Source organism: Aquarana catesbeiana, linkage group LG08 (assembly GCF_042186555.1).
Source record: "Aquarana catesbeiana isolate 2022-GZ linkage group LG08, ASM4218655v1, whole genome shotgun sequence".
Lineage (NCBI taxonomy): Eukaryota > Metazoa > Chordata > Amphibia > Anura > Ranidae > Aquarana > Aquarana catesbeiana.
The window spans coordinates 304,798,664-304,823,243 of record NC_133331.1 but is presented as its reverse complement, the minus strand read 5'-3'; the positions used below and the strand labels follow the sequence as shown (position 1 = coordinate 304,823,243).

General features: G+C 46.4%; 3 protein-coding genes across 5 annotated transcripts in view; all 3 read left to right on the top strand.

Annotated features, from left to right (window-relative positions):
* LOC141105050 (uncharacterized) overlaps positions 1 to 24,580 on the top strand; it is a 126,092-nt gene that overhangs the window by 828 nt on the left and 100,684 nt on the right. Inside the window, exons 1-2 of one of the 3 annotated variants that reach the window (XM_073594876.1) lie at positions 2,245 to 2,340; positions 18,474 to 18,623. The exons of 1 other annotated variant lie outside the window; for it this stretch is intronic. In XM_073594876.1, coding sequence (XP_073450977.1) covers positions 18,525 to 18,623 — 99 coding nt within the window. In that variant the 5' untranslated portion in view covers positions 2,245 to 2,340; positions 18,474 to 18,524. Of the gene's footprint in view, positions 1 to 2,244; positions 2,341 to 18,271; positions 18,365 to 18,473; positions 18,624 to 24,580 lie in introns of those variants that run through there. One more of the 3 variants, XM_073594875.1, reaches the window with a different exon arrangement.
* Positions 337 to 23,123, top strand: LOC141105489 (uncharacterized). Its single transcript, XM_073595344.1, has 5 exons — positions 337 to 346; positions 2,243 to 2,340; positions 5,757 to 5,904; positions 8,597 to 10,800; positions 20,552 to 23,123. The coding sequence occupies exons 1-4, from the start codon at positions 337 to 339 to the stop codon at positions 10,735 to 10,737; spliced, it is 2,397 nt and encodes a 798-aa protein (XP_073451445.1). The 3' UTR covers positions 10,738 to 10,800; positions 20,552 to 23,123.
* LOC141105153 (gastrula zinc finger protein XlCGF66.1-like) lies at positions 16,170 to 18,235 on the top strand. Its single transcript, XM_073595041.1, has 4 exons — positions 16,170 to 16,221; positions 17,552 to 17,680; positions 17,808 to 17,942; positions 18,029 to 18,235. Exons 1-4 carry the CDS (start codon positions 16,210 to 16,212, stop codon positions 18,218 to 18,220), a joined length of 468 nt encoding a protein of 155 aa, XP_073451142.1. The 5' UTR covers positions 16,170 to 16,209; the 3' UTR covers positions 18,221 to 18,235.

Sequence of the window (24,580 nt, the reverse complement as noted above, 5' to 3'; positions counted from 1 at the left end):
GGAAGGTGACACTGAACCCTGTATTATGAAGGGGTGATACTGATCCCTGTATTATAGGGGTTGATACAGGGATCTAGTTACAGTCAGGGGCAAAACTAGAACCTTCAGGGCCCCAGTACAAGAAACCATGAATGGCCCCCAGCCCCCCCTTCTTCCATCCGAGCCCCAGGCTTCCAGTTCTTGGAGGGCGTCCATGGACATCCTCCCAGAACCCAGCCTCCTGCGTGCCCCTGGAAACGCACCCAGCTTGCTCTGTAACAGCTGATCACATGTAAACAGACAATCGGCAATCTTTTCCTCCCACAGTGTCAATGTGGGGAAAGGAAAGCCGTTAACATGAAAGACTGTCAGTACATTGTTTACACTGATCATGAGTGCAGCTCCATCAGTGCTCATCAATGCCGCCTATCAGTGCTCATCAATGCCGCCTATCAGTGCTCATCAATGCCGCCTATCAGTGCTCATCAGTGCCGCTTATCAGTGCTTCCTATCAGTGTTCATCAATGCCGCCTATCAGTGCAGCCCATCGGTGCCTTCTCCTCTGAACTAAGAGCATCTCTCTCATACAGCCCAGAGCCTTCACTGACAATTTCCCCTCCCTCTTCCCTCGCACACATGGGAGAGGAGAGAGCCAATCTGTTCCTTCTCCTCCCGCCTTTCTCCTCCTGTGTGCACCACAGGAAGTGTGAAGCACAGCAACTGAATGATCAAATTCAGCTTCTTAGCTTCACACTTCCTGCAGTGCACACAGGAGGAGAGGGGCAGGAGGAGAAGGAACAGATCAGCTCTCTCCTCTCCCGTCCGTGCGAAGGAGGAGGGAGGGGGAACTGTCAGTGAAGGCTCTGGGCTGTATGAGAGAGACACTCTCAGCTCAGAGCCCTCCAAGCAGAAACCCTGCTGGGGCCCCCTGACAATAGCGGAACATGAGGGCCCGGTTGCAAGTGCAAGTTTTGCCACTGCCCCCAGCCCTCTACTTCACCAACATGATCCTCCTGCTTGCCAATCCCTTCTCTTACTGCAGAGAGTGACAGTGACATCACTTCTATCAGTCAGCAGGCTGCCAGAGATTGGGGCCTTGCAGTCGGCATTCTGTCCAATTATCCGGCTTAGCCCAGAACTCCGGCCAAAAGTCAGCAAGTTCCCCTTCCTGGACATCATAATGACCCTACATTGACCTCACAGCACTGCCTCAGACCTAATCAAGAAGACAGAAGAAGAATCATATTTATCATTCCTTGTCTGTAGATCTAAAACTAATCAAAACCAGTTCAGAAACAAAACAAACCCAACAGAGAAAAGAGAATTTCTGATCCGGCAGGCCAAGAGGGCCCCAGGACCTCGAAAATGTAACAAACAATAAATAGTTTAAACTAAATGTGTTCACATGGGGGCAGTAGTTCTTAAATGTACAGCAATCCTCCTATTACCACTACCCCCCCCACACACACACACACACACACACACACGCATCCTATTACTGTGTGACCAACACCATCCAAATAATTCTCACTTTCATTTCTCAAAGTCATCCGTCTACAAGGAGACCTGTATAGATCAAATGATGGCACCAATGAGGATGGAGGAGGACCGGAGTCACATGACTGAGAAGATACTAAACCTCACTCTGGAGATAATCTACCTGCTGACCGGAGAGGTGAGGAGGATTCTGGGAGGTCACATGACATCAATCTTATCTCTATTAATAAAACACAGACCTGACCGGAGAGGTGAGGAGGATTCTGGGATTCTAACATGAGATTCTTATTGATTCTTCAATACAGAGATTTCCTCTTCTGAAGTCAGGTGATCATATGACCATCACGGTGCCTCCATGTGACTCCCTAAAACCTGAGAGACACAACATGCCTAAGGTTCTAGAAGTCACCAAGAAGATGATGGAGCTGCTGACAGGAGAGGTGAGTGGTGCCGGGAATTCTGGGACATTATCCAGTAATAGACAAGGGATGTGTCTGGATGGTGACTGTATCATTGTGTGTGTCAGGTTCCAATAAGGTGTCAGGATGTCACTGTCTATTTCTCCATGGAGGAGTGGGAGTATTTAGAAGGACACAAGGATCTCTACAAGGACGTCATGATGGAGAATCAGCCGCCCCTCACATCACCGGGTAAGAGGAGACTTTATTGTAAAGGAGAGAGCAGTACGGAGGGTCCACCTAGATCCCCCATCATCTGATAAACACATAGAAACAATGTATTCAGTCAGTGTGTGTGTTTCCTACAGATGGATCCAGTAATGGGAACCCACCAGAGAGATGTCCCCGTCCTCTGTATTCCCGGGATTCCACACAGGAAGGTCACATCATCCCTCACCATCATCAGGTAGGTAGGACTGAGCAACTAGAACAGAATTCTAAGTTATGAGAGGACATTCTACTATGTAATCTCTTGCTCCGTATTACACATATATTCTATCATCTTTGGGGTTTAGGGTGGAACTGAAGGACATCAAAAATGAGATTAACCAAACTGGGTACTTATACCCTCTTCCTGCCCAGGCCAATTTTCAGCTTTCAGAACTGTCACACTTTGAATGACAATTGCGCGGTCATGTAACACTGTACCCATATGACATTTTTATCATTTTTTTTACACAAATAGAGCTTTCTTTTGGTGGTATTTAATCACTGCTGGGTTTTTTATTTTTTGCTAAAAAAAACTAAAAAAGACAAAATATTTTGAAGAAGAAAAAAAACTGTTATAAAATTTTGCAAACAGGTAATTTTTCTCATTCACTGATGCGCACTAAACAGGGATGGGCGAACGGTTCGGCATAGGAATAAGTTCGGGCCGAACTTTGGCTGTTCAGACGTTCGGCGAACAACGAACATTATGCAGTGTTCGCGGCAAAGTCGAAAGCCGCGGAACCCCGTTAAAGTCTATGGGATACGAACATGAAAAACCAAAAGTGCTCATTTTAAAGGCTAATATGCAAGTTATTGTCATAAAAAGTGTTTGGGGACCCGGGTCCTGCCCCAGGGGACATGTATCAATGCAAAAAAATGTTTTAAAAACGTCCATTTTTTCGGGAGCAGTGATTTTAAAAATGCTGGGGGGGGGGGGGGGGGGTGTCTACAGTATGTCTGTAAATTGTTGTATTTTTCCCGTGTTCAGAACAGTCCCTGCACAAAATGACATTTCTAAAGGAAAAAAAGTAATTCAAAACTACTCGCGGCTATAATGAATTGTCGGGTCCCGGCAATACAGATAAAAGTCATTGAAAAAAATGGCATGGGATCCCCCCCAGTCCATTACCAGGCCCTCTGGGTCTGGTATGAATATTAAGGGGAACCCCAAACCAAAAATGAAAAAAAAATAATGTGGGGGTCCCCCCAAAATCCATACCAGGCCCTTCAGGTCTGGTACCGATATTAAGGGGAACCCTGCGCCAAATTTAAGAAAAAATGGAGTAGGAGTCCCCCCAAAATCCATACCAGACTTTTATCCGAGCACGCAACCTGGCAGGCCGCAGGAAAAGAGGGGGGTGAGAGAGTGCTCCCCCGAACCGTACCAGGCCACATGCCCTCAATATGGGGAGGGTGCTTTGGATTAGCCCCCCAAAGCACCATTTCCCCATGATGACGGGGACAAGGGCCTCATCCGCACAACCCTTTCCCGGTGGTCGTGGGGGTCTTTGGGCGGGGGGCTTATCGGAATCTGGAAGCCGCCTTTAACAAGGGGGCCCCCAGATCCCGCCCCCCCATGTGAATTGGTAACGGGTACATTGTACCCCTACCATTTCACAAAAAAAAGTGTAAAAAATAGTAAAAAAGACAGGAGACACTTTGGGACAAGTCCTTTATTAAAAGATAAAAAATAAAAATGTCCCATGATGTAAATCAATCTCACGTTGCCCGACGAGCCGAAAAAAAAAAAAAAAATAGCCACAACAGCTCTGCCTCCATGGGAGGCTCCCGCTGATTGACGCTTCTTCTTGGTGACAGCTGTTATATAGCTGAGGGCGGGGCCACCCGGTGACGTAAACGGATGACCTCGCCCCCTCTGATGCCACGTGATGTCGGGGGGCGGGGTCATCCGTTTACGTCACCGAGTGGCCCCTATTTTTGACACTTTTTTTGTGAAATGGTAGGGGTACAATGTACTCGTTACCAATTCACATAGGGAGGGGGGCCAGGATCTGGGGATCCCCTTCGTTAAAGGGGGCTTCCAGATTCCGATAAGCCCAACGCCCACAGACCCCCACAACCACCGGGCAAAGGTTGTGGGGATGAGGCCCTTGTCCCCATCAACATAGTGACAAGCTGCCTTGGGGGGCAACTCCAAAGCATCCTCTCCATGTTGAGGGCATGTGGCCTGGTACGGTTCGGGGGGGCGCTCTCTCGCCCCCCCCCCACCCTGCAACTCTTTTCCTGCGGCCTGCCAGGTTGCGTGCTCGGATAAGGGTCTGGTATGGATTTTTTATGGACCCCCTACGCCATTTTTTATTACATTTTGGCACAGGGTTCCCCATAAAATCCATACCAGACCTGAAGGGCCTGGTATGGATTTTGGGGGGACCCCCACGCCCCAAAGGGCCTGGTAATGGACTGGGGGGGGGACCCATGCCGTTTTTTTTTAAATCAGTTTTATCTATATTGCCGAGACCCGACAATTCATTACAGCCGCAATCAGTTTTAAATGACTTTTTTTCCTTTTAGAAATGTCATTTTGCTGTGGTATTGTTCTAAACACGGGAAACATGCACCCCTTTCCAGGCATACTAGAGACACCTCCCAGGCACGATATTTAAAGGAATATTTCATTTTTATTGTTTCACTTTAAGCATCATTAAAATCACTGCTCCCGAAAAAACTTCAGTTTTTAAAACTTTTTTTTGCATTGATCCATGTCCCCTGGGGCAGGACAGGGTCCCCAAACACTTTTTATGACAATAACTTGCATATAAGCTTTTAAAATGAGCACTTTTGATTTTTCATGTTCGTGTCCCATAGACTTTAACGGTGTTCGCGTGTTTGTCAGAATTTTTTGCCTGTTTGCATGTTCTGGTGTGAACCGAACTGGAGGGTGTTCGGCTCATCCTTAGTGGGCACTGATAGGGCGGCATTGGTGGGCACTGATGATGATGCACTAATGGGCATTGATTTGCAGCACTGATAGCCACTGATAGGTGGCACTGGTGGACATTTATAGGTGGCACTGGTGGGCACTGATAGGCAGCACTGATATGTAGTGGTACGTGTCACTGGTGGGCACTGGCAGGTGGCACTGGTGGGCACAGCATAGCAGCAGTGGCTCTCTGTGTATGGGACCGATGTCCCTCTGACAGAAGTCGGTAATCACCTTTTTTTTAACGCTGTCAGAGTGAGGAAAACAAAAAGCCAATTACAACACAAGATCAGCTGTCATTGGCTGACAGTTGATCATGTGGTAAGGGGCTGGAATTGGCCCCTTACTCCGATATGTGATCAGCCGAGTCTCATTGACTCACTGATCACAGAGCGTGCCGCCCGCACCCCGCAGGGGGCGCATTCTCAGGAGGACGTACAAGGACACCCTCCCGTCACATGAGGCCCACAGAGTAGCCGTGGAGCTCAGCAGTCTATTGGAGGGGGAGGTCCTCTGTATTCCCGGGATTCCGCACAGGAAGATCACACCATCCATCACCATTACAAGGTTGCTTGAACGGAACATCTGGAACATGGACTTGTGAGACAATGTGTGGATCTTTTCTATATGTGATGTCACCATTTTACATTTCTATTCTTCTCTTGGTTTAGGGTGAAGGTCTGATAGGTAGAAGAGTTGAGGGTAAAGCAGAGGAAGAAGAAGAAGAGAGGTATGTGAGGGATGATCAGCAGTCTATGGAGGAGGATGGAATAACGGGGACATTTATAGAGGAGGACACTCCTACAGAGATCAGCACAGGTGGGTCATTAATAGTAAATACATTCACTATAAAATTTATATTGCACTTTATGTAGTCCTAACGCCTTCACTATATACTCTATGTTGTACATTACATACTCCTGACCCCTGCACTATATACTCTATGTTGTACAATACATACTCCTGACCCCTGCACTATATACTCTATGTTGTACATTACATACTCCTGACCACTGCTCTATATACTCTATGTTGTAGATTACATACTCCTGACCCCTGCACTATATACTCATAGTTGCCAACATTGCAAAAAAAATATGTGGGACACTTTTTTGGCTGTAGGCGGAGCCGTACAATAATTAGGGGGCGGGGCATTTGTTTGTATGCGTGGCTCAGCAAAAATTACAAGTGTGGTGCGCGAAGCGCGGCGGAAAATGGGCGTGGCTTAGGTGAAAAGTGGGCGTGGCTTAAATGAGCGTGGCTCAAGAGGGTGTGGTTAGAGTCTGAGATGAATGAGGGATGGAGAGGGAAAGGGGGAGAGGGGAATGACGGAACAGCAGCCCCAGATCCTACACAATAGAAATATGTGTATTCTAGAAAGTTTAACAATCAGCAGATAAAGATACTCCAAACACCTGGTGTTAACGCTTCAATCATCCCGGCACCATGGTTGTTATGGTGTCAGGATGATTGAAGCGCATTAATTCTATTAATACATTGTAATATAAAATTAAATCATTCAACTCACCATAATGCCGAATCAGTGGGATCCCTGAGCGTGTCACTAGCCACCAGCAGAGTCTGTCCTTGCATCAGGTGCCCCCGGCAGAGTCTGTATAGACCCCATCAGTGCAGACCCCCTCAGTGCAGACCCCCTCAGTGCAGATCCCCTCCATCAGTGCAGACCCCCCCTCTATTAGTGCAGACCCCCCTCAGTGCAGCCCCCCCTCAGTGCAGCCCCCCTCCTCTATTAGTGCAGACCCCCCTCAATTAGTGCAGCCCCCCCTCTATTAGTGCAGACCCCCCCTCTATTAGTGCAGACCCCCTCAATTAGTGCATTCCCTTCTCAGTGCAGCCCCCCTCTATTAGTGCAGACCCCCCTCAGTGCAGCCCCCCTCTATTAGTGCAGCCCCCCTCTATTAGTGCAGACCCCCCTTAGTGCACCCCCCTCTATTAGTGCAGCCCCCCCTCTATTAGTGCAGACCCCCCCCTCAGTGCAGCCCCACCCCTCTATTAGTACAGACCCCCCCTCAGTGCAGCCCCCCCTTAATTAGTGCAGCCCCCCCTCAGTGTAGCCCCCCCTCTATTAGTGCAGACCCCCCCTCAATGCAGCCCCCCCTCAGTGCAGCCCCCCCCGCTCAGTGCAGGAGCGGCCGATGTGTTCTGCCGAAAAAGTTCCCCTCGGCATGCAAGGACCCCCTGTACTGCGCAGGCGCAGCGCTTGCGCAGTACGGGGCTGGGGAACTTTTCGGCAAGACACGGCGACAGCGATGCCGTGTCTTCTGCTTCAGTGGAGAGGGGAGGGGCCATGAAGCTAAAGAAGCCCATTGGGTGCACTAGGGGGAAGATCGAGCGGCGGCGCTGGCCGCCATTTTGCTGGAGCCAGCTGCTCCAAAAATAAAAAAAACAACATTCCCGATTTTCCTTATGGAAAATCCCGATTCGGGACAGCCTCCAATCGGGACGAGGGTCCCAAAATCGGGATTGTCCCGGGAAAATCGGGACTGTTGGCAACTATGTATACTCTATGTTGTACATTACATACTCCTGACCCCCGCTCTATATTCTCTATGTTGTACATTACATATGCACGATTCCTGCACTATATACTCTGTGTTGTACAATACATACTCCTGACCCCTGCACTATATACTCTGTGTTGTACATTACATACTCCTGACCACTGCTCTATATACTCTATGTTGTAGATTACATACTCCTGACCCCTGCACTATATACTCTGTGTTGTACATTACATACTCCTGACCCCTGCACTATATACTCTATGTTGTACATTACATACTCCTGACCCCCGCTCTATATTCTCTATGTTGTACATTACATACTCCTGACCCCTGCTCTATATATTCTATGCTGTAGATTACATAGTCCTCATCCCTACACGATATACTCTATGCTGTACATTACATACGCACGATCCCTGCACTATATACTCTGTGTTGTACAATACATACTCCTGACCCCTGCACTATATACTCCATATTGTACATTACATACTTCTGACCCCCGCTCTACAGACTCTATGTTGTACATTACATAGCCCTGCACTATATACTCTATGTTGTACATTACATACACCTAGCCACTGCTCTATAAGTCCTCATGCACACAGGGCGTTTTTACTGCCACTTTTAGCAGCATCAGGCTTTTTCGTTTACAGCTTCAAAACGCCTCTCCATGTTATCCTATCTTTCTATGCACATACTGTATATCCGTTTAGAAGCGGTAAAAAAATCCAGGGCCAGCTAAGGCCATATAGGTGATTCCACCCCACCTACCTAATGATACAAACGGGATAAGTCAGTGTAGCGCTACCCAAAAATATAGGAAAGAAATGATCCGGTAGGAGATCAGAGGACCCATTAACAAGTTACCTTGAGGGGGGAATTGTAAGATCCTCAGAGACAAAGCTGCCTGATGTGGGCGGAGTCCTGGTTTAGGGGAACCAATCTGCTCATGTCTAGTAATAATCTTTGTATTTCTATTTTAGTAGATGGACGGGAGATGAGGAAAACCTCAGAGGATTGTCTCACTTTGTTTCCAGACTGTAAAGTAGAAGATGAGGACATCACACAGTATAGTCCAGGAGAAAACCCGACTACCTCAAATGTCCATCCGGCACCACACAGTGTAGATGGACCATCGTATTCCTCTTATCCTGAGGAACCTCAGACTGTGCGGGACGGTGCCGGACCATCGTATTCCTCTTATCCTGAGCAACCACAGACTGTGAGGGACGGTGCCGGACCATCGTATTCCTCTTATCCTGAGGAACCTCAGACTGTGAGGGACGGTGCCGGACCATCGTATTCCTCTTATCCTGAGGAACCTCAGACTGTGCGGGACGGTGCCGGACCATCGTATTCCTCTTATCCTGAGGAACCTCAGACTGTGTGGGACAGTGCCGGACCATCGTATTCCTCTTATCCTGAGGAACCTCAGACTGTGTGGGACGGTGCCGGACCATCGTATTCCTCTTATCCTGAGGAACCTCAGACTGTGAGGGACGGTGCCGGACCATCGTATTCCTCTTATCCTGAGGAACCTCAGACTGTGTGGGACAGTGCCGGACCATCGTATTCCTCTTATCCTGAGGAACCTCAGACTGTGCGGGATGGTGCCGGACCATCGTATTCCTCTTATCCTGAGGAACCTCAGACTGTGCGGGACGGTGCCGGACCATCGTATTCCTCTTATCCTGAGGAACATCAGACTGTGCGGGACGGTGCCGGACCATCGTATTCCTCTTATTCTGAGCAACCACAGACTGTGCGGGACGGTGCCGGACCATCGTATTCCTCTTATCCTGAGGAACCTCAGACTGTGCGGGACAGTGCCATCCTTCCTAAAGCTAAGAGGTTTCCCTGTACTGAGTGCGGGAAATGTTTTTCATATAAATCATATCTTGTTACTCATCAAAAGACTCATACGGGGGAAGAGCCATATTCCTGCTCTGAGTGCGGGAAATGTTTTGTGCATAAATCAACTCTTGTCACGCACCAAAGGTCTCACACGGGGGAAAAGCCGTATCCCTGTGCTGAGTGCGGGAAATGTTTTTCACATAAATCAGCTCTTGTCGCACATGAAAGGTATCACACGGGGGAGAAGCCTTTTTGCTGTTCAGAATGCGGGAAATGTTTTTCTGTGAAGTCCACTCTTAGATATCATCAGAGACTTCACACGGGTGAGAATTCCTGTTCTGAGTGCGGGAAATGTTTTGTACAAAAATCTGAACTTGTCACGCATCAGAGAAGACACACGGGGGAGAGGCCATTTTCCTGTTCTGAGTGTGGGAAATGTTTTTCAGACAGGTCGTGTCTTTACAAACATCAGAGATCGCACACAGGTGAGAAGCCATTTTCCTGTGCTGAGTGCGGGAAATGTTTTTCAAGGACATCCCATCTTTACAAACACCAGAGAACACACACGGGGGAGAAGCCAATTTCCTGTCCTGAGTGCGGGAAATGCTTTGTAGAAAAATCAATGCTTGTCGCACATCTGAGGACTCACACGGGGGAGAAGCCATTTTCCTGTCCTGAGTGCGGGAAATGTTTTTCAAACTGGTCATCTATTTACAAACATAAGAAATCACACACGGGTGAGAAGTCGCATTCCTGTCCTGAGTGCGGGAAATGTTTTTTAGATACGTCTGGTCTTTCCAGACATCAGAGAGTGCATACGGATGAGAAGCCATATTCTTGTCCTGAGTGCGGGAAATGTTTTTCACTGAAGTCCCATCTTGACTCACATCAGAAATCGCACACAGGTGAGAAGCCGTATTCCTGTCCTGAGTGCGGAAAATGTTTTTCACAAAAGTCCAATCTTCACACACATCAGAGATCTCACACGGGGGAGAAGCCGTATAACTGTCCTGAGTGCAGAGAATGTTTTTCACAAAAGTCCCATCTTGTCAGACATCAGAGATCTCACACGGGGGAGAAGCCTTTTTGCTGTTCAGAGTGCGGGAAATGTTTTTCAGAGGAGTCCTCTGTTCACAGACATCAGAGATCGCACACAGGTGAGAAGCCACATTCATGCCCTGAGTGCGGGAAATGTTTTACAAGGAAGTCCTCTCTTAACATACATCAGAGGTCTCACACGGGGGAGAAGCCATATTCCTGTCCTGAGTGAGGGAATTGTTCCTCACTGAAGTCCTGTCTTCCTGTACATCAGGGGTCCCACACAACCCTCGAGGTGTATTAGTGCCTTGAGTGCGGGAAATGTCTTCTATATGAATGTTGCTGGACATCACAGCTCTCATGTGCAGAGCTCTATTTTCTGCTTTTCCCACCATTTTCAATGCTGTGATCTTTTCTACAATACTTTGTTATAATAATGTAATACGTTGTTTATTATATTGTACACAAATTAATAATGACTCCGCCTCCACATTCCAGACAAGTCATTTTCCTGACCAATCGGATTCCTACCTTTACTATTTCCTGATTTTTATGTCTGCAACCTTGTTAAAAAGTAAAATTATAATAAAAAATTTACTGAACAAAAAAAATTGTGTGTGTCGGTGCAATGGCCACAATCTTTGATATCCAAACATTGTTCATGGATAAGTCACAAGTCATTCGTTTAGAGCTAACCAAAAATAATGGTACGGAGTGCAGAGGTCAGGAGCTTAAAATACAGTGCCTTGAAAAAGTATTCACACCCCTTGAAATTTTCCACATTTTGTTATGTTACAACCAAAAACGTAAATGTATTTTATGTGATCGACCAACACAAAGTGGCGCATAATTATCAAGTGGAAGGAAAATGATAGATGGTTTTCAAAATATTTTACAAATAAATATGTGAAAAGTGTGGGGGACATTTGTACGGCGCCCTCCCGGAGTCAATACTTTTGTAGAACCCCCTTTCACTGCAATTACAGCTGCAAGTCTTTTTGGGGATGTCTCTACCAGCTTTGCACATCTAGAGAGTGACGTTTTTGCCCATTCTTCCTCACAAAATATCTCAAGCTCTGTCAGATTGAATGGAGAGCGTCTGTCAACAGCAATTTTCAAGTCTTGCCACAGATTCTCAATTGGATTTAGGTCTAGACTTTGACTGGGCCATTCTAACACATGAATATGCTTTGATCTAAACCATTCCATTGTAGCTCTGGCTGCATGTTTCGGGTCGTTGTCCTGCTGGAAGGTGAACCTCCGCCCCAGTCTCAAGTCTTTTGCAGACTCTAACAGGTTTTCTTCTAATGCCGTGTACACACGAGCGGACTTCTCGTCCGCCTGAACTCTGTAGGACTTTTCGACGGAGTTCCAACGAATCGGACTTGCCTACACACGATCACACCAAAGTCCGATCGTTTCAAACATGATGGCGTACGACCGGACTAGAATAAGGAAGTTTATAGCCAGTAGCCAATAGCTGCCCTAGCGCCGTTCTTTGTCCGTTGGACTAGCATACAGACGACGGGATTTTTCAACCAGACTCGAGTCCGTCGGATAGATTTGAAACATGTTCTAAATCTAAAGTCCGTCTGATTTTTCAACAGCAAAGGTCAAATGAAGCCCACACACAATCAAATTGTCCGGCGGATTCGTTCCGTCGGACCTTTGCTGTCGAAAAAGTCCGGTTGTGTGTACACGGAATAAGATTGTCCTGTATTTGGCTCTGTGACAGACCTAGCTGGGACAGAGGCTTTTGGAGGGGACTGAATGCTAGGCTCTTGCCTACCGATCATGGGCCCTGGCATTTGGGGGAACAATGCTCTTTGTGAGTTGTATGCCTGGGGACCCTTGAGGTGGTGTTACTTTGGATTCAGGTCCATATCCCCCCAAGACACACAGACTCTGGGAACCCTTTATATGCCATATTAGAAATAGTGACTGATTCATACTGTTGGGACACATACTGTTAGATGCTAACGTCATCAACTCCAGCCACCTGTCTGTTGTCTTCTATAATGTAAATGAGTCTAGTCTGGCTTGCCACAGCTTCAAAGAGTCTTTCACCCATTGTTGTTTGTGCTAATTAACCTTGCTATTGTATGAAGGAGTTCTGTGTTGAGATGTATGATAATGTGTAGTGTAGTTACGGAGTCACATCGGCTACTTTAAGGGATTAGTTAATTAGCTCATGTTAATTAGGTTTCTGGTTACAGTTGTATTGTTAGAGTAATATGAGCAGGAGGTAGGAACCTCCTCTTTAACTGTATATAAGGCCCCTTTCACACTGGGGCAGGGGCAGCGTCGGCGGTAAAACTGCGCTATTTTTAGTGCCCCTTTAGCATCGTTTTAGCAGCGGTTTTATCCCCTGCTAGCGGCCGAGAAAGGGTTAAAATAGCCGTGTTGACCCATTGATTTCAAAGGGCAGGAGTGGCCAAGGAGCAGTGTATACACCGCTCCTTAACCGCTCCAAAGATGCTGCTAGCAGGACTTTTTTTAGCGTCCTGCCAGCGCCCCGCTCCAGTGTGAAAACCCTCGGGGATTTCACATTGGAGAGACAGCAGCGGCTGTTTCAGGGAGCTTTGCAGGCGCTATTTTTAGTGCTGTATCGCTTGCAAAGCACCCCAGTGTGAAAGGGGTCTAAGACTTGTATTTTGGTTCTAATAAAACAGTCCATGTTCAGCAACTAAACAAGTATCGTCTTGTTTTGTGCTTGTGAGCGGTTGGAATATCTGATATCTATATTCAGACTGGGAGGAAGCGGTATATGACAAAAGCACTCAAGCGGAGTGTGAGACGTTGCATTACAGGCTCCATCCATCTTCCCATCAACTCTGACCAGATTCTGTTCTTACCTCAACTGTAGTGAAGACCACTGACGCCTCTGACTCACACAGATGCAGGCAAAGAAGGGTAACCTTTAGTAAATACCTTGGGGTCACCCCGAAATAAAAACCCGAGACCTTGAAGTACAATATCAAGATATATTGTAAATAATAATGTTTGATGTACCAGTTAATGCAATGTGAGATATATAGAAGGTTGTACAATTATAATCTCTCATGCAATATAAAGGTGATACTCTAAATGCAAAGAATTGTCAGCTTTAACTGTTACCTTACTCATCAAGTAAGCAGCTGTAGGCAACTGTGATCTAGTAGCAATAGAGTTATGACTAGGTCACCCAAGGTCATGTAATATGGGGGGCTGGCTTAGGCATCTTGTTTGCATGTAAAGAAACAAAGATACTGATGCAATTACAAGACACTTTTTATAGCAGAAGGTTCCCCCACAGTCTTTGTCAGACTCTTCAGCCGGCCACGTTGGAGCCCTCGCAGAGGTTGGTGCACTTTGTAGAACAGAATTGCAAGCAGAGAGTCTGTCTATAAAGCACTAAACTGAAAGTAGACAGCTAGGGATTATCACTCTCTCTATGATGAAGGCTATAGAGGGTCCACGAGCTGTGAAAAAGGCTTCTGTTGATCCTGATTTGGAGAATTGAGAGTTAATGTTTGAAAGGAAGAGTATCACAGATCTTCCTGCAATTTGACACGAGAGGGAGTTCGAGAGTATGTTATGGCGGAAACAGAAGGGAAAAATATGAAGAGTGTCCACTCACCAAAGTCCCAGTGACTGTGAGACCAGGCCTGCTTGCGCAGGAGTCTTCTTTCCGGCAAGGCCCGGCAGCATCTGCATACAAAGTAAATATCTCCTAAACTGTACAGGTTTAGGAGATATTAATTTTACCTACAGGCAAGCCTTATTATAGGCTTACCTGTAAGGGGAAAAATTTAAAAATGGGTATACAACCGCTTTAACTACATCTCCCACAATTCAGTGCTTTGGCTGAAAGTGAATCAGAGTGGCAGAGCTCCATCTTGTGGTAGAAGAAAGGAACTTCTTACATAACTATTAACCGTCGTAGTGCAGGATGAAACTTGCACATTTAATTTACAATGGATCTCGTTACACATACTGTATACAGCCCAAGGTGCAGTGGTCAGGAACATGTCATATACAGCCCAGCATATAGACTGTAGTAATCAGGAGTTTACCATATACAACTCAGTGTACTTAGTGCACGCCCACCCCCTCCTGAATCATACTGTCCACATGCTATCAACTTGGGGGAGTGCCTTACCAGGGTGAACCTCCCCCCCCCCGCCCCTTTGCACAACACCTTGTCTCCATGTGGCCATATTTTGGCAGTGATTTCAGTGCTAGCCCCGCCTATTCTGTTTCAAATGCTGCTTCATGCATTGACATACCTCCTTAGACCCAGTCTGTCCTGACAGTATGGTCACCTGCTGACTTGGCACCATCCACAGGCAGCTTAAAATGTTACTAAACCCAGTAATTTGAAAATAGTTCATTCCCCCCCCCCCCCCCCCCACACACACACACACAGTGCCCACAGCTTATAAATCTTAAAATATTGCCACTGTATACCTTTTTGGATGATCTGTATACCACGGTTACATGATAAACTGCACAGTTTTTTTTTCAGTGCTGTGTTCAGGAAGGAGGAGATTTTCACTGCAGCCTGTGTACACGCCCACGTGTGTGATGTCAAAATCATGTGACCTGGCTAGCTCTGAGAACAGGAAACTGTTCTCTCCAGCATAAACGACACAACTGAGCATGTGCAGGTCGGCTACTCTGCCTGTGTTAGCTGGCTTTCCCCAGATAGACAATGCAGGAGGGGGAGGATCTGTACATACAGGATAAAACAGCCTTTTTACACAATGCAGAGGATTAACCCCTTAAGTTCCACAGTGAGTATAGCAAGCATGTTATGCTGCATACATAGACTGATTTTATTGTTGTGGGTTTAGTAACATTTTAACTCTTCAATAAGACACTGAAGTTGAATCCAACCCAATAGTACTTCAGACAATTGCAGTACAGAGGATGTTTTTCCAGTCTTTTGAAGGGTAAGAAGACAATGACTTCCCTAAGCCCTGTCTCTATGAAAAACTATCATTGACTGAGGGAACATGAAAGAAAAGGAGGGGGCAAGCTAGGAATAAACTAACTAGCTCTAAACAGGAGGGCAGGATAGAGAAAGATACCAAGTCACATTAGTAAACAAGTTGCAGAGGCCCAACACCGCCCACTAGAGTAAGAAGACAATGACTTTCCTAAGCCTGTCTGTGTGAAAAACGAACACTGACTGAGTAGACATGGAAGAAGAGGGAAGGGTGTAGCTAGGACTAAACTAACTAGCTCTAAACAGGAGGTGAGTGGGAGCACTGGACAAAAATGACCATTTAATTTGCTCATTTGATATACAGTGAACAGCTTGGGTTTGGGTCAAAACGTATGGTCAACCCAAACTCGAAGCTCATCCCCACTGAGGAACTGAAACTGTTCATTTCTCAGAAAACTCCCAGCGACCTTTGGAGGAACCCTGGCTGAGAAAGGCCGGGCTAGGCAGTAATATATTTCTATCCCCCTTGGTGGGAGTGGAGATGAGAAGCACAAGGACCGTGTTCACACTATGAGACGTTTCTCTGGGCTGCAGTTCTTCTGAGCTCCACAAGGTGGTGATCTCACTTCTACCAAGACAGGAAATCTCTATGGAAGACAGGAAGTGATGTCAGGTATACAGGAAGTGATGTCAGGTGCAGACAGGAAGTTCTGGGTTAGAGGTGAGTCGGGAGGAGTAGATAGGGTAAGTAGAGAGGATACATTGCTGGAACTTATGGCAGAGAAGGTAATAAGTTCTGATTTTCTATTTACACCCAGTACCCCCGTTATGTCCGTCCTCTTCCTCCATAGTCACTGTGACGTCTTTTATCTCCAGCAGATGATGATACACACATATATAGTGTGGAAATGTAGATTAACCCCTTCACGGTCAGAACATTTCCCACTTACGGGGCCGGAACATTGTCCTCATTTTTGGCAATATGGTCCTAAGAGGTTGTGAGGGGGTAATAGGGATAAAGACTCCGGGGGGCCTCTGAGATGACGGTGATTCTGAAGGACTCCGAGGGGTTAGTCAGGCTTCAGGGCTCTGAGAGAAGAGGAGGCTGTAGGGCTCAGGGGGCTTCCAAGGTAGGGAGGGAGGGGCTCTTGATCAATTGTGGTCCTCCTACCTGCCCTTTTCAAAGCTACTTAAAAAACTCCTGCCAGGAAATGAAGGCAGCCTTCAGCTTCATCCCATGTTACTGGTCAAGTAATATGTTCCAGGACACCAAGTGGAATGAAGAAGGGAAGTCCTTCACCCTGATACGCACTCGTTGTTAGAGGATCTGTTTGAACAGACTCACTTAGCAGGCCCATGTTGTGGGTCTGAGGGAGCCGTCCAATACCTTCCCATGACATAGACTGTGTCAGAGCCTGGTACTGGAATTCAGAACACTAGAAACCCACCGCCACTCTGTGCAAAGTCCTGGATACTTCAGTATACTTGGCAACTAAGAGAACAAACCCCTCACCCCCTGCTGTCCTCCTCCTACCCACACTGGGCTGCCATTGGAGCAAAGATAATAAAATCCCCCCCAGCCCTCTACTCCTCCAACATCATCCTACTGCTATCCAATCCAATCCCTACTCTTACTGCAGAGTGTGACAGTGACATCACTCCCATCAGTCAACAGGCTGCCAGAGATTGGAGAATTGCAGACTGAGCTCTGGCAGTTATCCGGATTAGCCTAGAACTCCGGCCAAAAGTCAGCAAGTTCCCCTTCCTGGACATCACGATGACCCTACATTGACCTCACAGCACTGCCTCAGAGCAAATCAAGAAGACAGAAGAAGAATCGTTTTTATCATTTCTTGTTTGCAGATCTAAAACGTCTTAAAATCAGTTCAGAAATAACACAAACTCCACAGCAAAAGGGAATTTCTGATCCGGCGGGCCAAGAGGTTCCCGGAACCTTGAAAATGTAACAAACACTAAATTGTTCAAACTAAATGTGTTCACATGGGGTCAGTAGTCCTTAAATGCACAGCAACCCTCCTATTACCCCCCTCACAACCACATCCTATTATTGTGTGACCAATACCATCCAAATAATTCTTACTTTCATTTCCCAAAGTTATCCGTCTACAAGGAGACCTGTATAGATCAAATGATGGCACCAATGAGGATGGAGGAGGACCGGAGTCACATGTCTGAGGAAATCCTAAACCTCACCCTGGAGATCATCTACCTGCTGACCGGAGAGGTGAGGAGGATTCTAGGAGGTCACATGACATCACTCTTATCTCTATTAATAAAACACAGACCTGACCGGAGAGGTGAGGAGGATTCTGAGAAACTAACATGATATTCCTATTGGTTCTCCAATACAGAGTTTTCCTGTTTTGAAGTCAGGTGATCATATGACCATCACAGTGCCTTCATGTGACTCCCTAAAAAATGAGAGACACAACATGCAGAGGATTTTAGAAGTCAGCAAGAAGATGATGGAGCTGCTGACAGGAGAGGTGAGCGGTGCTGCGAATTCTGGGACATTATCCAGTAACAGACAAGGGATGTGTCTGGATGGTGACTGTATCATTGTGTGTGTCAGGTTCCTATAAGGTGTCAGGATGTCACTGTCTATTTCTCCATGGAGGAGTGGGAGTATTTAGAAGGACACAAGGATCTCTACAAGGACGTCATGATGGAGAATCAGCCGCCCCTCACATCACCGGGTAAGAGGAGACTTTATTGTAAAGGAGAGAGCAGTACGGAGGGTCCACCTAGATCCCCCATCATCTGATAAACACAGAAACAATGTATTCAGTCAGTGTGTGTGTTTCCTACAGATGGATCCAGTAATGGGAACCCACCAGAGAGATGTCCCCGTCCTCTGTATTCCCGGGATTCCACACAGGAAGGTCACACCATCCCTCACCATCATCAGGTAGGTGGGACTGAGCAACTAGAACATAATTCTAAGCTATGAGAGGACATTCTTCTATATAAACTCTTGTTACATTTTACACATATATTCTATCATCTTTGGGGTTTAGGATGAGGAACTGAAAGACATCAAAGCTGAGATTAAAGAGGAAGAAGAAGAGATGTTGATGAGTGGAGCTCAGCAGCCTATGGGAGGGGGAGGTCCTCTGTATTCCCAGGATTCCACACAGGAAGATCACACCATCCATCACCATTACAAGGTTGGTTGAACAGAACATGTGGGACATGGACTTGTGAGATAATGTGTGGATCATTTCTATATGTGATGTCACAATATTACATTTTAAGTTTCTATCATTTTCTTGGTTTAGGGGGAAGATTTGCTAGATATAAAAGTTGAGGTTAAAGCAGAAGAAGAAGAGACGTATGTGAGGGATGATCAGCAGTCTATGGAGGAGGATGGAATAACGGGGACATTTATAGAGGAGGACACTCCTACAGAGATCAGCACAGGTGGGTCATTAATAGTAAATACGTTCACTATATAATTTATATTGCACTTTACATAGTCCTAACGCCTTCAATATATACTCTATGCTGTACATTACATACTCCTGACCCCTGCGCTATATAAAAATATAGGAGAGAAGTTAACTGGTAGGAGATCAGAGGACCCATTTACTAGTTACCTTGAGGGTGGAATTGTAAGATCCTCAGAGACAAAGCTGCCTGATGTGGGCGGAGTCCTGGTTTAGGGGAACCAATCTGCTCATGTCTAGTAATAACCTTTTTATTTCTATTTTAGTAGATGGACGGGAGATGAGGAAAACCTCAGAGGATTGTCTCACTTTGTCTCCAGACTGTAAAGTAGAAGATGAGGACATCACACAGTATAGTCCAGGAGAAAACCCGACTACCTCAAATGTCCATCCGGCACCACACCGTGTAGATGGACCATCGTATTCCTCTTATCCTGAGGAACCTCAGACTGTGCGGGACGATGCCGGACCATCGTATTCCTCTTATCCTGAGCAACCACAGACTGTGAGGGACGGTGCCGGACCATCGTATTCCTCTTATCCTGAGGAACCTCAGACTGTGAGGGACAGTGCCGGACCATCGTATTCCTCTTATCCTGAGGAACCTCAGACTGTGCGGGACGGTGCCGGACCATCGTATTCCTCTTATCCTGAGGAACCTCAGACTGTGCGGGACGGTGCCGGACCATCGTATTCCTCTTATCCTGAGGAACCTCAGACTGTGCGGGACGGTGCCGGACCATCGTATTCCTCTTATCCTGAGGAACCTAAGACTGTGCGGGACGGTGCCGTCCTTCCAACAGATAAGAGGTTTCCCTGTACTGAGTGCGGGAAATGTTTTTTACATAAATCACATCTTGTTACTCATCAAAAGTGTCATACGGGGGAAGAGCCATATTCCTGCTCTGAGTGCGGGAAATGTTTTTCATATAAATCAGCTCTTGTCGCACATCAAAGATCTCACACGGGGGAGAAGCCTTTTTGCTGTTCAGAGTGCGGGAAGTCTTCTTTAGCCAAGTCCACTCTTAGTTATCATCAGAGACTTCACAAGGGTGAGAACCTATATTCCTGTTCTGAGTGCGGGAAATGTTTTGTAAAAAAATCTGAACTTGACAGACATCAGAGAAGACACACGGGGGAGAAGCCAGTTTCCTGTCCTGAGTGCGGCAAATGCTTTGTAGAAAAATCAATGCTTGTCGCACATCTGAGGACTCACACGGGGGAGAAGCCATTTTCCTGTCCTGAGTGCGGGAAATGTTTTTCAAACAGGTCATCTCTTTACAAACATAAGAAATTGCACACAGGTGAGAAGTCGCATTACTGTCCTGAGTGCGGGAAATGTTTTTTAGATACATCTGGTCTTTCCAGACATCAGAGAGTGCATACGGATGAGAAGCCATATTCTTGTCCTGAGTGCGGAAAATGTTTTTCACAAAAGTCCCATCTTTACACACATCAGAGATCTCACACGGGGGTGAAGCCGTATTCCTGTCCTGAGTGCGAAGAACGTTTTTCACAAAAGTTCAATCTTTCCAGACACCAGAGATCGCACACCGGGGAGAAGCAACTTCCCTGTTCTGAGTGAGGGAATTGTTCCTCACTGAAGTCCTGTCTTCCTGTACATCAGGGGGTCCCACACAACCCTCGAGGTGTATTAGTGCCTTGAGTGCGGGAAATGTCTTGTATATGAATGTTGCTGGACATGTGGGGAAGAAGCACACCCTGATATACACCTCAGATATACTCCATGGCTGATCTTCATCATGGAAGAAACAGTTGATAAGGAGATCAGAGATCACCAAAGACATGGATGAAGTGTTGTACCGTGTCGGCCATTGATAGCAGGAGAAAAATAAAAATGGAGTCCTTACCTCTCATTGGCTGATTACATTTTTGGGGTGTGAGTTTTCACACTTACAGGTCTATTTTTACAAATTTTAGCTGAGTGAGTGACACGCATTCTCCCTGCCATGACGAATATTGGTCGTATTTTATTTCGTACAGTGTTTTCCTATGATTATCAGCTCCATCTAGTGGCCATAATGCGGTATTGCGCTACTAATTCCACCTTATGGCCAGCAGAAGATCATAGAAAATCACTGTGTTCTTTTTAATATGGACAGCATTTTTTATGATTGGGCGAATCGTCCAATACATTTTCTGTAAATAGACCCCTTAGTTCCCTTCTCCAGACATGATTTCTCACTAGTATCCAAGATCATACTCGTGCACTTACGAGTGTTGTACACATTGGGTGAATTGCTATGCAAATTTCTTATGAATAGATCCCTAAAATATCAGGAGACATTTATTTACAGACGGGATGTATGAAGCAGCTAAATGAATAGACCTCCTAGCAGTGTTATTACCAGGCTGCCACTAGGGGGAGCTCTAATGTTTAGAGTGTGACCAAAGAAGAGTGATCCCATCTAGCTCACATGAACCCTTTCACTGCCAGAGTTGTTTTTGCTTGTTTTTTTTTGCACATTTTGGGCCTGAAGATTTATTAAAACCCCAAACATATATTTTCATAAAGAACAGACCCTGGACAATGCAACTATCAGTCCCTCCCCTCACGCCAGGGTACTAGGTGTAATCCTAGACTCTGACTTGTCATTTCAGCCTCAAGTCCAATCGTTGTCAAAAGTTTGTAGAATTCACCTCCGTAACATCTCTAAAATTCGCCCCTTTTTAACAAATGAAACCACCAAGCTCCTCATTCCCTCCCTCATTATTGCTCTCCTTGACTATTGCAACTCCCTTCTCATTGGCCTGCCTCTCCATAGGCTCCTCCCCTCTTTAGTCTATCATGAATGCTGCTGCCAGACTTATCCACCTTACCAACCGCTCAGTGTCTGCCAACCCTCTCCTCCAATCCCTACACTGACCATCAACCCTCTCCTCCAATCCCTACACTGACCACCACCCCTCTCCTCCAATCCCTACACTGGCTTCCGATCGCCCAGCGAATTAAATTCAAAATACTAACCACAACATACAAAGCCATTCACAACTCTGCCCCGAGCTCCATCACTAATCTTGTCTCCAAATATCACCCAAATCGTCCTCTCCGCTCTTCTCAAGACCTCCTGCTCTCAAGCTCTCTCGTCTCCTCCTCTCATGCTCATCTCCAGGACTTCTCTATGCTCTTCACAAGACCTCCTGCTCTCAAGCTCTCTCCTCTCCTCCTCCCATGCTCATCTCCAGGACTTCTCCTCTATGCTCTTCACAAGACCTCCTGCTCTCAAGCTCTCTCGTCTCCTCCTCTCATGTTCATCTCCAGGACTTCTCCTCTATGCTCTTCACAAGACCTCCTGCTCTCAAGCTCTCTCGTCTCCTCCTCTCATGCTCATCTCCAGGACTTCTCTATGCTCTTCACAAGACCTCCTGCTCTCAAGCTCTCTTGTCTCCTCCTCTCATGCTCATCTCCAGGACTTCTCCTCTATGCTCTTCACAAGACCTCCTGCTCTCAAGCTCTCTCGTCTCCTCCTCTCATGCTCATCTCCAGGACTTCTCCTCTATGCTCTTCACAAGACCTCCTGCTCTCAAGCTCTCTCGTCTCCTCCTCTCATGTTCATCTCCAGGACTTCTCCTCTATGCTCTTCACAAGACCTCCTGCTCTCAAGCTCTCTCGTCTCCTCCTCTCATGTTCATCTCCAGGACTTCTCCTCTATGCTCTTCACAAGACCTCCTGCTCTCAAGCTCTCTCGTCTCCTCCTCCCATGCTCATCTCCAGGACTTCTCCTCTATGCTCTTCACAAGACCTCCTGCTCTCAAGCTCTCTCGTCTCCTCCTCCCGTGCTCATCTCCAGGACTTCTCCTCTATGCTCTTCACAAGACCTCCTGCTCTCAAGCTCCCTTGTCTTCTCCTCCCATGCTCATCTCCCAGCCTCTGCCATCCTCTGGAACTCGCTACCTCCACCGGTCCGGCTATCCCTCCCTACTCTTGCTACCTTCAGGCGATCCCTGAAAACTCATCTCTTCAGGAAAGCCTATCACGTCTCCAACTAATCTCCTACCACTTCCATCAGCTCATTCCCCGCAGTTACAACCTTTTGTACCACCTGCCCCACCCTATTAGATTGTAAGCTCTTATGAGCAGGGCCCTCTTAATCCTCTTGTATTTTATTGTATTATAACTGTATTGTTTCCTTTTTATTGTAAAGCGCTGCATAAACTGTTGGCGCTGTATAATAATAATAAAATGGCGGTAATTGTAAAGGTGTTCCTTGTACACAAAGGTGACCTTCATATCCGGGTTTATTTTCTGCTTTTCCCCCCATTTTCTATGCTGTGATCTTTTCTACAATACTTTGTTATAATAATGTAACACGTTGTGTATTGTATTGTACTCAAATTAATAACGACTCCGCCTCCACATTCCAGACAAGTCATTTTCCTGACCAATCGGATTATTTTTTTTTTTTTTTTACAATAAAGATTTTTATTGAGCAAAATTAAAGAACATATAAAGTAATGCAGCTGTATGTAACATAGATTCAGTGCGGTGGTATTTAACCCTTTCTCGGCCGCTAGCGGGGGGTAAAACCGCCCCACTAGTGGCCGAATACCGACGGTAAAACTACATAGAGTCCACCTGTTTGTAATTTAATCTCAGTATAAATTCAGCTGTTCTGTGAAGCCCTCAGAGGTTTGTTAGAGAACCTTAGTGAGCAAACAGCATCATGAAGGCCAAGGACCACACCAGACAGGTCAGGGATAATAATAATAATAGTGGCGTTTTACCGCCGATGCCGCCCCCCCCCCCCCAGTGTGAAAGGGCTCTTACTATTTCCTGATTTTATGTCTGCAATCTTGTTAAAAAGTACAATTATAATAAAAAATGATCTAAACCATTCCATTGTAGCTCTGGCTGTATGTTTCGGGTCGTTGTCCTGCTGGAAGGTGAACCTCCGCCCCAGTCTCAAGTCTAACAGGTTTTCTTCTAAGATTGCCCTGTATTTGGCTCCATCCATCTTCCCATCAACTCTGACCAGCTTCAGTGTCCCTACTGAAAAAAAGCATACCCACCACATGATCCTGCCACCACCATGTTTCACGGTGGGGATGGTGTGTTCAGGGTGATGCGCAGTATGACTTTTCTGCCACACATAGCATTTTTTTTCTAGGCCAAAAAGTTACAGAGCACCATCTTCCACATGTTTGCTGTGTCCCCCACATGATTTCTCACAAACGGGTCTTCTTATGTCTTTCTTTCAACAATGTCTTTCTTCTTGCCACTCTTCCATAAAGGGCAGATTTGTGGAAAGCAGGACTAATAGTTGTACTGTGGACAGATTCCCCCACCTTAGCTTTGGATCTCTGCAGCTCCTCCAGAGTTACCATGGACCTCTTGGCTCTTCTCTGATGAATGTTCTCCTTGCCCGGCCAGTCAGTTTAGGTGGACGGCCATGTCTTGGTAGGTTTGCAGTGGTGCCATACTCTTTCCATTTTCCGATGATGTATTGAACAGAGCTCCGTGAAATGTTCAAAGCTTGGGAGATTTTTTTATAACCTAACCCTGCTTTATACTTCTCCACAACTTTATCCCTGACCTGTCTGGTGTGGTCCTTGGCCTTCATGATGCTGTTTGCTCACTAAGGTTCTCTAACAAACCTCTGAGGGCTTCACAGAACAGCTGAATTTATACTGAGATTAAATTACAAACAGGTGGACTC

Bases quoted from the DNA above. Each gene is read 5' to 3' on its own strand.
- LOC141105489 (XM_073595344.1), top strand. The intron at 2,341-5,756 runs GTAGGTAGGACT...CTCTTGGTTTAG, and splicing joins TCATCCCTCACCATCATCAG to GGTGAAGGTCTGATAGGTAG. The intron at 5,905-8,596 runs GTGGGTCATTAA...TTTCTATTTTAG, and splicing joins TCCTACAGAGATCAGCACAG to TAGATGGACGGGAGATGAGG.
- LOC141105153 (XM_073595041.1), top strand. The intron at 17,681-17,807 runs GTGAGGAGGATT...TCTCCAATACAG, and splicing joins TCTACCTGCTGACCGGAGAG to AGTTTTCCTGTTTTGAAGTC. The intron at 17,943-18,028 runs GTGAGCGGTGCT...TGTGTGTGTCAG, and splicing joins TGGAGCTGCTGACAGGAGAG to GTTCCTATAAGGTGTCAGGA.